The sequence below is a fragment of the Calliphora vicina genome, chromosome X (genome assembly GCF_958450345.1).
Source record: "Calliphora vicina chromosome X, idCalVici1.1, whole genome shotgun sequence".
Classification (NCBI taxonomy): domain Eukaryota; kingdom Metazoa; phylum Arthropoda; class Insecta; order Diptera; family Calliphoridae; genus Calliphora; species Calliphora vicina.
Window position 1 is genome coordinate 4,347,022 of NC_088785.1, and position 12,563 is coordinate 4,359,584.

The window sequence follows — 12,563 nt, forward strand, 5'->3', positions numbered from 1 at the left end:
AACATCGGATTTTCCAATTGCAAAGCGTTGCCGCCGCGTTATTTCGGTATGCTCCATACAAATTGTATCGGCATGAGACATTTTGACAACTAGAAAACGCTTGCCGCTTTTGTTTAGGTATGCTTGTTACTCTTGTAAACCCCGAGCGTACGGTACGTACTAAGAAAAAATATAAACCCCCGAAAAAAAAACTAAATAAAACCCCATTTTTCTATTTAAAACCCTAGAAACTAATTTGTATTTTTATTTTTTAAAACCCCGATATTTTCGAGAAATATTTCAAGGAAACAAATCCATTAGAAACTATAATTTTGAGTATATTTCTGAGGTACCAACCAAATTTAAAAACTTTCATGAAACTTCATAATAGTAGCAGCACTTTTCATGGCGACTTTCCATTAACCATCTGAGACTGCAAACAATTTCTTAAGTTTGACTTTACATTATTAAGCTGACTAAAAACTCGCTCAACTTACGCATTTGACCATGACATACAAATAATTTGCAAAGTAAAATCAGCTAGTTCATTGAAAATATTATTTTCTTAAGCTTAAACCAAAACGAGTATTTGAATGATTTGTCCACCTAATAATGTAGATGTTACTGAAAATTGTCTGGACAACATCCAAATGGTTCCAAAATGTCTCGGTTTTTAGAAGCAAAAAAATTACCTTAGAATCAATTGCTTCCACAGAGATATTCAAAAATGTACAACACATCGTTGTCTTATTTCTGATTCCTTTTCCATTGCATTTATATTTGCGTATTTCAGTTTCAAACTGATAACGTAAATAACTATTAGGCTTGATGTAATTTTCAAAACATTCGATTTGGAACTCCCTTTCTGTTAAGTCATTAAGGCGGTTAGGTTTTTTTAGATATGTGCAAAACACTATTTATCGATAAACCATAAAAACAACAAAGAAAAATCGGCATAAACTTAGAAAATGTATGTAAAATTTTATTATTTTAGTTTCGCTTAAGTAAATACAAGATATAAAAAAGAGCTTAAAACCACCAACTGAAAATATTTTGCAGCTAGAAAAACCGAAAAATACCCGCTAACGGCGAAAAAATGCCTCCAGATCTAGCTGAAAAACTGCCGTTTTGGCAACACTGACCATCGCCCAACACTTATATACATCGTAAACTAGAGTTGGGAAAGATGTTCGGAACAAATGAAGAAACAATTTGCTCTTTTTGTTCATTAAAGAAAGAAAAATAATCTGAAGAAAAAAATTTTGTATGTATGGGTTCATTATAGAAATTAGACACAAATTATCCTGAATGTGTGAGAATGCAGAAAGAGGACTCTGTGAAACTTTTTTTTCTTATAATGGTTCTTAAATTTTCTAAAATAATGATCTGAAATTAGCTTCATATTTTTTTGTATTCCAAAAAATAAAATTAATAATAACTACTAGAAACAAAAAACTTCAAACATATGAATCTGAATAAAGTAAGAAACGACAAAATTTTGTTCATGGTCCTAAGAATTTTTGATTGTTTCCTCTGGTATTACTAGCGGTTCCCCACAATTTCATACAGCGTGACTTTATAGTCAAGGCTTAGCTTTGATTGGTCGTATTCTCAATTTTGTTAACCATGTATCCACACATCTTAGATAGCTATCTAGTATATTAATTGCTATATTTGGATTTTCATGCGAGCTAATAATAGAGCTGTCATCATCAGATGTAGAAATTGTTACACTATTCTTCTTCCTGTTTGCGAAGTTCAATAATAATACTCCGTAAGAAATTGCGCACACAATCCCAATTATACGCTGAAGATAACATTACTGCAATAATATTCACCACACACGTAGACCGCACCCTGTTGCTTGTTCGACATTAACTCTCGCAGTACTAAATCTCGCGCAATTGAAAAATACATGTTCTTTGTTCTCTCCGGAAGGATCAGTCTTAGTATCCCATCGTACATCATATTCCACAGTAGTGTTCCAAGAACAGAGCCCTGTGGTACCCCTCCGGTAACCTCGTATTCCTTCCTACCATACAGTGTTGTCAGATTAGGCGATTTTTCGATTGGGTATTTTATTTTGTAAATGGGGATAAATAATTGGGTTTGGGGATATGGGGAACAGTTGGGGAAATATTGTATGTTTTGGTGATTTTTATTTTTTCGTTTTAGTTTTCGTATATACTGAATTGTTTTATTTAATTAATGTAAGAGATTATTTTAAAATCAAAAGAAAACATTGCACTTAAGTCTGATGTGTCGTAAAATTTCAATAATATGTTATTTGACATTTTATACTGGCAATCCTTGTTATTATGTGTTATCAATAGACGGGGATGTTTGTTTTAGAAGAAGAATTTCTAACGTTCAAAATGGCAAAAAAATAAAACTGCAAAAAAAGCATAATTCCACCTGAGAAATTGAATATTGGTCTCAAAGTATTTCTTATGGAATAAAATCTGAAATTATCTTACAGTTGATTATAGTTTGTTAAAAATACAACGTTTTGTGTAATTTTTAATTTTTTTTTGAAATAAGTAACCTTTATATAGTATGTATTATAAATTTTATTTTTTAAATTATTATACATATTACATAAATAAAAATCGTAGAACAAATAAATTACATATAAATATGTATGAATTAAAATTAAACCAGTATTCTCACTGGGGATTTCTGGGGATATCACAAACTTTTTTTTGGGGAATTTCGGGGATAAAAAATTTAAATTTGGGATATGTCTCGAAAAAAAAACTGGGAACCCTGCTACCATCGTTTGTATCATATACGAGTATCCAGTTTCGGAAATAGTTCTTAAGTATTGCGGTATATTGAGGAAGTCAAAAGTATCCACAATCCTCCCCCAGTTTGCAGTATTGAATGCATTTTTAACATCCAGCATTAAAACCACACAATACTCCTTGGAGTCATGTGTCCAGTTTTCGCCTCTTTAGCCGTATCAACTACAACCTTCATTGCGTCTATTGTTGATCTGCACTTACGGAAACCATATTCGGTATCAGACAGGACTGCGGCTGTCTCGTTGCAGGCGTCCAGTCTGTTGCAAATTATGCTCTCCAACAACTTTCCAAACGTATCTATCATACAATATGATCAAGGGTCATCTAATGGATTCTGCGAGAATTCCTGGGGATTATGTTACTTAGTTTTATGTGATATTTTTTTGACTTTCTCTAAAAGATGATCCAAATGTAGAAGATTCATACAATAAAAAAGATGTAACCCAAATAGACCAATAACAATTTCATTATTAAAATTATTCCAAAAACTCGTGAATGGTCAGGGCTGCCACAGAATTTTATTCCTATCAAAAGCGGAATTATTTTAGTATTTTGCCTTTAAACAAAGAGTAAAACATACTTAAAATTTAACCTTGTAATGATCTGAAATAACTATGTATGAACCATAAAAAATTAAGTAATGTAATGACGCTTACGTCTGTGGAGTTTGATGGATGCCCGGTGCGCTCAACCCACCCTTCCCTGTTATTAAAGCGCTGCTAATTATAGAAATCCAAACTGGAGTTATCCTGCATTAACCTAATTGGAAAAAACTCAGTAATAATTTAATTCATTATAAAATCGTAAATTTTATTGACTTCTTGAAATTCATCACATAATTTTTTCTTTAATTTTTAATTTTAAATTTCACTGTTTACGCCAAAACAACACTTAGCGATTTCCTCATTTCCCCTGCACTTCCTATTTCCCCAATATATATTAATGCAGAATGCTATGTGTTGCAGTATACTTCCACTTGTCATTAAGTACTAAATCAATAGTAAAAAGTCGTAAATACTTCTTTTTGGGCGAGATACAAATCTAACTCTACCCTGTTCACATCGCTGTATTACTATTATTGTTCCATATTGGTAAGAATCCATTGTCCAAATAATTTAATAAATAATTAGAAAAATTCCTAATCCTTTGGTTTTATTCATTTCTTTATTTCATATTGTTTGTTAAATAATTCTGAGTACAAAATCTAAACGATTTTGTTTCGGCTCAGAGAGTTTGAACAACCTTCCAATTCATCCAGCCCTTTCCCCCTTCACCCAGCTTCACAGCTTAACATTCACTATGAATTGCTTAATATTGAATAGAACTGATAAATATAATTATGAAATTTACTCAATTAATTTAAACTATTTTTAAAAAAAACTTTCAACTACCAAATTCATAACAATGTAATTAATAATCACTAATATCTTGGACAGCAGTGTTGAAACTAAATTGCACATGATTTGCTAAATTAAACGAACCGAAATAATTAACCCTTGTTTTAATACCCTTCACCTTCGTGAGAAGGGTATATATAAGTTTGTCATTCCGTTTGTAATTTCCACAATATAATTTTCCGGCCCTATAAAGTATATATTCTGGATCCTTATAAATAGCGGAGTCGAATAAGCCATGTCCATCTGTCTGTTTGTTGAAACCAATTTTCTGAAGACCCCAGATATCTTCGGGATCCAAATCTTCAATAATTCTGTCAGACATGCTTTCGAGAAGTTTCATATTTAAAGTCAGCAAAATCGGTCCACAAATGGCTGCGATATGAGGAAAAAACCAGGACATCCTGGATTTTTGACCTATATCTGGATTACTAAGTCATTAATATAGACAATATGGATATCTAATGATAGATATTTCAAAGACCTTTGCAACGACGTATATAAGACCATAGTAAGTTGGACCTACAGTGGGTCAAAATCGGTAAAAATATTTTTTAACCCGAATTTTTTTCCCCCCAAAAAAAAATTAAAATAATTCGAAAAAAAAAAATTTCCAAAAAATTAAAAAAAAAAATTAATTTTGTTTACCTACAAATATTTACAATTTGTATTTTGAAGTATAATTTGGTGAAGGGTATATAAGATTCGGCACAGCCGAATATAGCACTCTTACTTGTTCTTTCCAATTTGGACATTTTTCAATATTCTCGTTTCTTAAAATAAATCAACGTGCACTCTTTATTGTTGAACAATTTGATTGTACTATTTTGTAAAGCACATAAACTTCTATAGTATTTAAGCACATTAATTTAGTTTAACATTTATTATTTCTATTTTTACACAAATAGTTTATTTTCCACTGTAGGTAATGCTAGCCTCACACTAAACAATCCAATTCACATTATTTTCCAGTACATCCCCGATGAGTCCCCAATATCTGTGGAATTTTCTCTCCCAGAAGTTTGTAGACTTCAGTGAAACACGCACAAATGTTATTAATCGTTTATTATAATAAATATTAACTTAAATCACTTATGTCTAGGCAACTTATTAATTAAAAAAAATAATATCTAGTAACTTAAACACAATAATAGCAACTTTAATCGACTTTACAACTTGACAAGTTTTTACTTCGGATGCTGCTAGACAACTCTACTTATGATTAAAAATGTCTGTCCATCTAAACTTAGTTACTCGTCACTCGTCCATTTATATAAAATTCTGTAAAGTTCACCCTTAGCGCCAAATTATCGTAAGCGACAAAACACAAAATTTAGAGGAGAAGGTTTTTTTTGATTATTTTGAAATTTATAAAAATGTTATGATGCGATATAATATAATTTCGTTCAAGCTATTTGTATGTTTTTCAAAAATATTTATAACTTTTGACAATTAAAAATTCATGGAATACTTTATTGAAAAATATGACAAAAAATTTTTGTTATTGAAATTTAGCATAGACACACATTTTTCGAATTGAAATTAAATTTTGATTTAAAAATACAGTTAAGCCTCCATTTACGCGGTACTTTATTTACGCGAATTCGATATAACGCGAACTCAATTTAGCAGCCATTTTTTCAAATACGCGACTTTTTTTACACGAGTTTTATATAACGCGGCAAAAAAACAACATGAAACGAAAAAAACAAGCGAATAGCAGATTTATTTTTTGAAAACTTCGTAAATTTTTATGAATTTTTTGTTATGTTTTGATCTCTTTTATGTATTAGAACATTTTGTTTTTTTAATTGAAATTTTTTCCTTAATTTTCGATAAGAAATATTTTTTTAGCTGAGTTAATTTACCTTTGTTTTAAGTAAGTTTTTAAAAGTACAAATAAAATAAGTTTACTTAAAGTATGTATCGTCGCCTTAAATGCAAATGGACGTAACTACATTTTTTATTGTTTTTAAAGGATACGTGATAAAATCAATAATAATAGAGTATTCTTGGCAATTGTTCAATTAATCAAAAACAACTCGATTTTGAATTTTTGTGTAGTTACGTCCGCTTTCATTTAAGGTGACGATATGTAATACATATTATGTATGTACATATGAGATTTCTATTTAACGCAATTTTTAGGTCCCAATTTCTTTTTTGTTATGTTACTGATGTATTGTTTTACGCGAAATAAAAAAATTATTGGCCCCACAAAAGCATTTAGTTCTTAATTGGAACCTCGTTCTACGCGAATTTGATTTACACGCTATATTTTTGGGCCCAACAAACCGCGTAAATGGAGGCCTACCTGTAGTTTTTAATGAAATTTCACAGTTATGTAAATTTTTTTATTTAAATGGAAAACTATAAACGAATTTTGAAAATTATTATCAGCAATCTCGAAATTCCCAAAAAAAATGTTGAAAAATTCCAAAAATGGGAATTTTTAGTTTTTTGGCTATAATATCCATAGCAGAGTCGGGGTTATCGGAACCCTTTACAAAATAATTAGAAACATATTGGGCCGCCTAAAATCGGTTAATATATTTTGATATCGAATATGTGATTTGAGAATTTTTGCCCCAAGTTTAATGGACCTCGGTAACAACAATTTTTATATTTTTTTCATTTAAAATATTTTATGAAAAATTAGCTTTCAGAAAGTATAAATTTCTTATACATCCTCTTAGAAATTTTTTGCGATAACTTAAAAAGAAAAAATTTAATTTTTTCCAAAAAAATTAGCGAAAAATCGCCTTTTTAAATTTTTTAAATTCAAATGCATTTAACTTTTAACAGTTCTTTTTCTATTTGACACTATATAAGGAAAACTGGCGAAAATCGGGAAATATTTGGATACGCTGTTATCAAAAAACAGGAGTATGGTGGGTAAAAAAAAAAATTGAAAAATTAAATTTCAAATGCGAGATATTCATACTAAGCTATAAGAGATAATTCATAGGTTTTTTGTAGTGCTCGATGAGAAGATTCTGTGTGTGTAATTTTTTTTAAATCGAAACACAAACGAAGCAATAGGATCGTTTTTAAAATTTAACATACCCAAGGTGTCCTACTTTGAGGACCCTTGGTGGCGCCCCTGGTTCAAAACATAAACTCGACAACACTTCTTCTTTGCTCGTGTGAAATTTCACTGAAACCAATCTAACCATTTTGGAAGTTACAGATTTATTTCCCTCTTTTTATACCCTTCACCATGAGTTGCAAGGGTATATATAAGTTTGTCATTCCGTTTGTAATTTCTACAGTTTTCATTTGCGACCCCATAAAGTATGTATATTCTTGATCGTTATAGATAGCGGTGTGTTGAAATCAACTCAACGTCTGTGTGTTGAAATCAACTTTCCAAATCCCCTAAATAACTTACAAACATGATTGATATATCAAAATCTCCGGAATTCTTCCAGCTCGGTTGTTATTTAAAATCGAGAAAATTGGTCCACAAATGGCCGAGATATAAGCAAAAAACCCATGTATTTTGTTAGTGTTTCATGAAATCATGTACATATATAATAGCATAATAAAAAGAAAATAAAAGTTTAGTTGTGTGTATATATCAGACATGCGCAGCCCATACCACAATTGTGGAAAATAAAATCACACGTATTTTTATGCTCTTACATTTTAGTAGTCGTTGTACACTCAACGAGACAACTAGGAATACGCATGAACACTGGTGTTTGACTTTTTCTTTATTTTTTTAGTTTTTGTATTTGTGTGCTTGTAGGTCAGTGTTGCCACTTCATGTGTAATTACACATATTGTGTGTAATTTTAACTTGGATGTGTAGCCCATGTGTAATTGAGTGAATGTGTAATTCATGTGTAATTTTAAATTCCAATTATATCCAAAATAAATTGTCAATGTTTGTCTTTTATCTATATTTTGGATTTTAATTGAATTATGGATTGTTCAGATTTCAAAACCGACTGAAATAAATATGTACGTTTATAAGAGGGAATAGCTACTATCCTATATTTTACTCCTATACTAAGTATAATGGAATTATATGTATGAAGATATGAATCTAGTTTGAACTAAATTAACATTAAGGTTTGCAGAAAAATACGATAAGTAATTTGGAGATTGCTACGTTTGGTTTTCCAAGTGGACATTTCGCCGTTTGTGATAGTTTTGTTTGCGTAATATAGGTAATAGAAACTAAATTTTGGTTTATATTAAAGACTTTTAATTCCAACATGAAAAAAATATAAAATAACAAATAGTATTCAATAACTATACATTTTTACAAGTTATTAAAAATTGTTATTGGAAAAACGTTAATTTTCAAGATAGCCCAAAATCGAAAATTTTTATTTTTATAATTTTAAATTGTTTATAGAATGAGGGTAGCGGTATTTACAGATAACGATATAAACTATTATATCGGTTATTTCGGGGTAACGTTAGCCAATCTTAACAGAAAAAACAAGAACGTAGGAATTTGTGTGAGAAAATTTTTTTTACAAATTGGTACTAGTTATTTTTTGTGTGTGTTTTAAATAATAAACAATAAAATTGACTTACTATTTACTATTTTGGAAGCTTTATTTCAAATTTATAACTACAAATTTTAAAAATATAAACGTTACAAGATTTTACTGGTAAAGTATTTACTCTAAAGGAAAATGATCAGAGCTATAATTTTTAAACAAATACTAAAAAATAATTATCTTTGAAACTGAAAACAAAACTGATTTCAAAGCACTTTATATAAAATAGGAATAAATTCAAATTCGAAAGCAAACAGTGTGCTATTTTTTAAATATTGTTAAATTTTTAATACAAATGTAACAATTTCCAATGGAATAATCTCCGAATGAACATTGATAATATTTGTTAAAAGCGTATTTGGGATTGACATATTTGACTGATCTCAAGAATTCATTAAATTAGAAAAGTTCATTAAAAAAAAGAGATTGCTAACCTTCTTTTAATACCCTAATATATCCAATTCCTGGATAAATTAAAATCACCGCAAGTGAAAATTGTCCATTGACAATAAAGTGATCGCATTTGGTCCAAACTGTGAAAAACCTTTTATATTCATGACAATTTTAGACAATTTCTCCTATTGAAATCACGAAAATTTATTTACATGTGTAATTTTTTCTCGTATGTGTAATTTAGGTATGAGGCATGTGTAGTTTATAATTTTCTTGGTGGCAACACTGTTGTAGGTGCACTGAATAAAATAAAGAATTGAATGTGTTGGTGAGAGTAAGTGTATTGGTGAGAGAATTTATTTTTGCGAACCTCTGGTATATATGTATGTAGATCAGTGGTGTTCAAAAATGAAGATGTTATTATTGCAATTTTTTACTGCACACCACATTTTAAATTTTAATTAATTTTTTTATTTATTTTTCACTATTTGTTTTGAAATTTCATATAAAAAGTAAGTATTTAACATTCAAAACATAAGAAAAGGGTCACTGTTGACGTCACGAAAAAAGAGTACACTAAAATAACGGAATTGTCGATGGCGCAATCTTGTTTATTTCATTCATGCTACATTGCAGAATGTTGTTGTTGGGTAGAATCTACAATGTGGATTGAAATGAGAATTACAAATCAAACACACGCGTGCATAATGTGTATGTATTTGAGTGCGTTTGGTTTATTTTGTTTTTATTTTTGTTGTTATTTGTTTCAACATACAATTAAGGTATACTTTGGTGAAGGGTATATAAGATTCGGCACAGCCGAATATAGCTCTGTTACTTGTTTTCCTATACCACTGTGTGTCGCTTTCGATTAAATTCGTTTACTGTAAACATTTGCTGAATTCACAACAATTTGTATCGTGTATCTTGTATTAAATACAATTTTTGTTTATTAGTTTGTGAACACCCATTGTATATTGTATGAATGTTTTTGAAAACGTAGTATGTATAACAAGTAGACCGACTCTCATTTTTTCAAATTACTCTCTCACATATACCCGTATATGTGTGTTCAGAGAAATTTAAAAACATACAAAATAAAAGTGTATAAGTGTATTTAATTTTTGTATGAAAATTTCCAACAACAATCTTACACTATTGCATTCTAATACAATAATACACTCAATACACTCGATACAAGGGTTCTGTGAATTCAGCAATTGACTTACGATCAAATCTTACCCCTTTAATTTTGAAATTATTAACAATTTTGATATTATGAGAACGCTAAAACATCAGTCGGTCCATAAAATTTTAATTTTTGCAATAAAAAAAATTTAGAAAATGCCGCTTACGATAATGGCTCGATATAAGTCATACTGTTGTCAGTATCCCTCACATTGTCGTCAATACAGGTCGATTAATTCAAATAATAGATAACTCTTAATAGGGTTTACCTGATCGAGCGAGTGACCAGGCAGGCTCTAATCCCACATTTTTATAAAAGTTTGATTTTTTTGCAAAAAAGCTATTATTCTATGATTTCTTAAGAATCAGTGTGAACAACAAAAAGGACGTAATTGGATACACAATATTATTTTCATACATTACAATCTTATTTTTGGTGATTTTTTTTAAATATGTTTGGCTAAAATAGTAAAGAAGCAATGATGATGCTCTTTCTTAGGGTTCTTGTTTTCTGATACATATTGGTTATAGTAAACCCCGTAAATAAAAGTATACATTATTTGTTGCCTTAAGTCGTTTAAAAGGGTCATCAGTGACGCCCTTGAAACTCTAACAATTAAAAATTTCATCTGAATTCGATTATTTCAACTATTTTAAAATTACACTAATTTCTCTTTATATAAAGGGTCTTCCAATAGGGACTTCCGACGTTGGTCGATGATTACCAACTTCTTTTCGCCTGAATTGGATGATATGGTCACCAACGATTGGTTGTTTCAACAGGACTGTAATACGTGCCACACATGGCATGAACATTTGACATTCTGCACGAACGATTTGAGGACATGGTCATTTCATGTGGATGTGAATTGGCCATCGTGCGATTTAACTACGCTAGTCTCTTTCTTTTTGGGTTTTCTTAAGTCGCAGGTCTATTCGAATAAGCCACAGCGCCCCTCAAAGCCATCGGTCAAATACAGCACGATTTATGAGCCAGAGTCAAGGAAAAATTTACATTTTTTATTTAAATTGAATGATAGGAAGCGCTTAATGAAAGACCCTTAACCCTAGGTCTCCACGTAGCAATTTTTATTGCTAAACACAAGCAATAACGTCGGCAGAACAACAGCACAGCGATTGCTTTAGGTGGAGAAAACTTTCGTCACAAATAAAAAATTTTCAACGCGAGAAGTTCTATGAAAAACTGATGTGTATTTTGCTTATATTTTGTGTTGAATGATTTTTTTCACAATTTTCTTTGTTTTTTTACATTTGGTACTTAAATAAATTAAATATGAATTAATCGCACTGAATCATAGAAAGATGAAATTTTACATTAATTACAACTGAACTGACAGCTTATTGCTTAGCAATAATTGCTCAGGCAATCAGTAATTGCAGCAATAAATATTGCTACGTGGAGACTTGGGATTACAATAAAAATTTATAGAAAAAATAATTTTAGCATGTTGTGGCTCGAAATTTCCCCTGCTAAATTATAGAAATTGTGTATCTCTTGACACATGTTAAATAGCGCATAAAGTGTGTGTTTATATGTTTTTATGTTTTACAACGTTTTCACCGTCTCCTTATTTCCGTCCAGGCTCCGTATGAGCAACTGTTGTAGTGAGGGTTTTAAAATTGTATAATAATGCATTTTGAACATAGTTGATATATATATATTTATATAGGTGAGATGAGAACAACATAAGTTGTAGGCAATTTGAAAGTGGTTGAAGTCACTCAAAATCCAGATATTATCTTACGGTGATTTAAAAATTATTATTACTATCAACCTTAAATGAAAACAGCGCCAATCTTACAGTTCTTCAAAATAAAATTACTAAACATAAACAAATTAACTTACCAGTTAATACATGAACACGTATGGAATCTGGTATTGCGCCAACCGGCGCACATGTGTAATTACCAGAATCTCTTAGTGATGCTCTGGTCAACATAAGACGACTGGTTGTACCAGTGTCGGTTTTTTCCGTTTCTAAGCTAATGCCTCCTCGAAGTGAATCGAAATCCACAACCGATGAACCGTGATACCTATAAGCCAACAACAAAATATGATATAATCAATATCTAACGTTTTATTTTGGCAAAAAGGTACGTACCACAAGACGGAGGAAGCATGTATATTTACTGAGCATGCCAATGCTATCGTACTATCACGTTTAACATGTATCTCCGTTGAACCCAAAATTTTTGCTCTGGCCGCTGCTTATTCATGAGAACCAAAAAATAAAGAAAAATAAGGAAATTATTATATATATTATATA

The 12,563-nt window shown here is 30.4% G+C and overlaps 1 protein-coding gene across 3 annotated transcripts in view; it reads right to left on the minus strand.

Annotated features, from left to right (window-relative positions):
- Positions 1-12,563, minus strand: part of dpr7 (defective proboscis extension response 7) — a 129,225-nt gene that overhangs the window by 40,519 nt on the left and 76,143 nt on the right. For 2 of the 3 annotated variants that reach the window (XM_065514729.1, XM_065514728.1), the window contains 2 exons: positions 12,399-12,501; positions 12,143-12,330 (listed from right to left, as the gene is read on the minus strand). In XM_065514729.1, coding sequence (XP_065370801.1) covers positions 12,143-12,330; positions 12,399-12,501 — 291 coding nt within the window. Of the gene's footprint in view, positions 1-12,142; positions 12,331-12,398; positions 12,505-12,563 lie in introns of all 3 variants that reach the window. The other variant, XM_065514727.1, reaches the window with a different exon arrangement.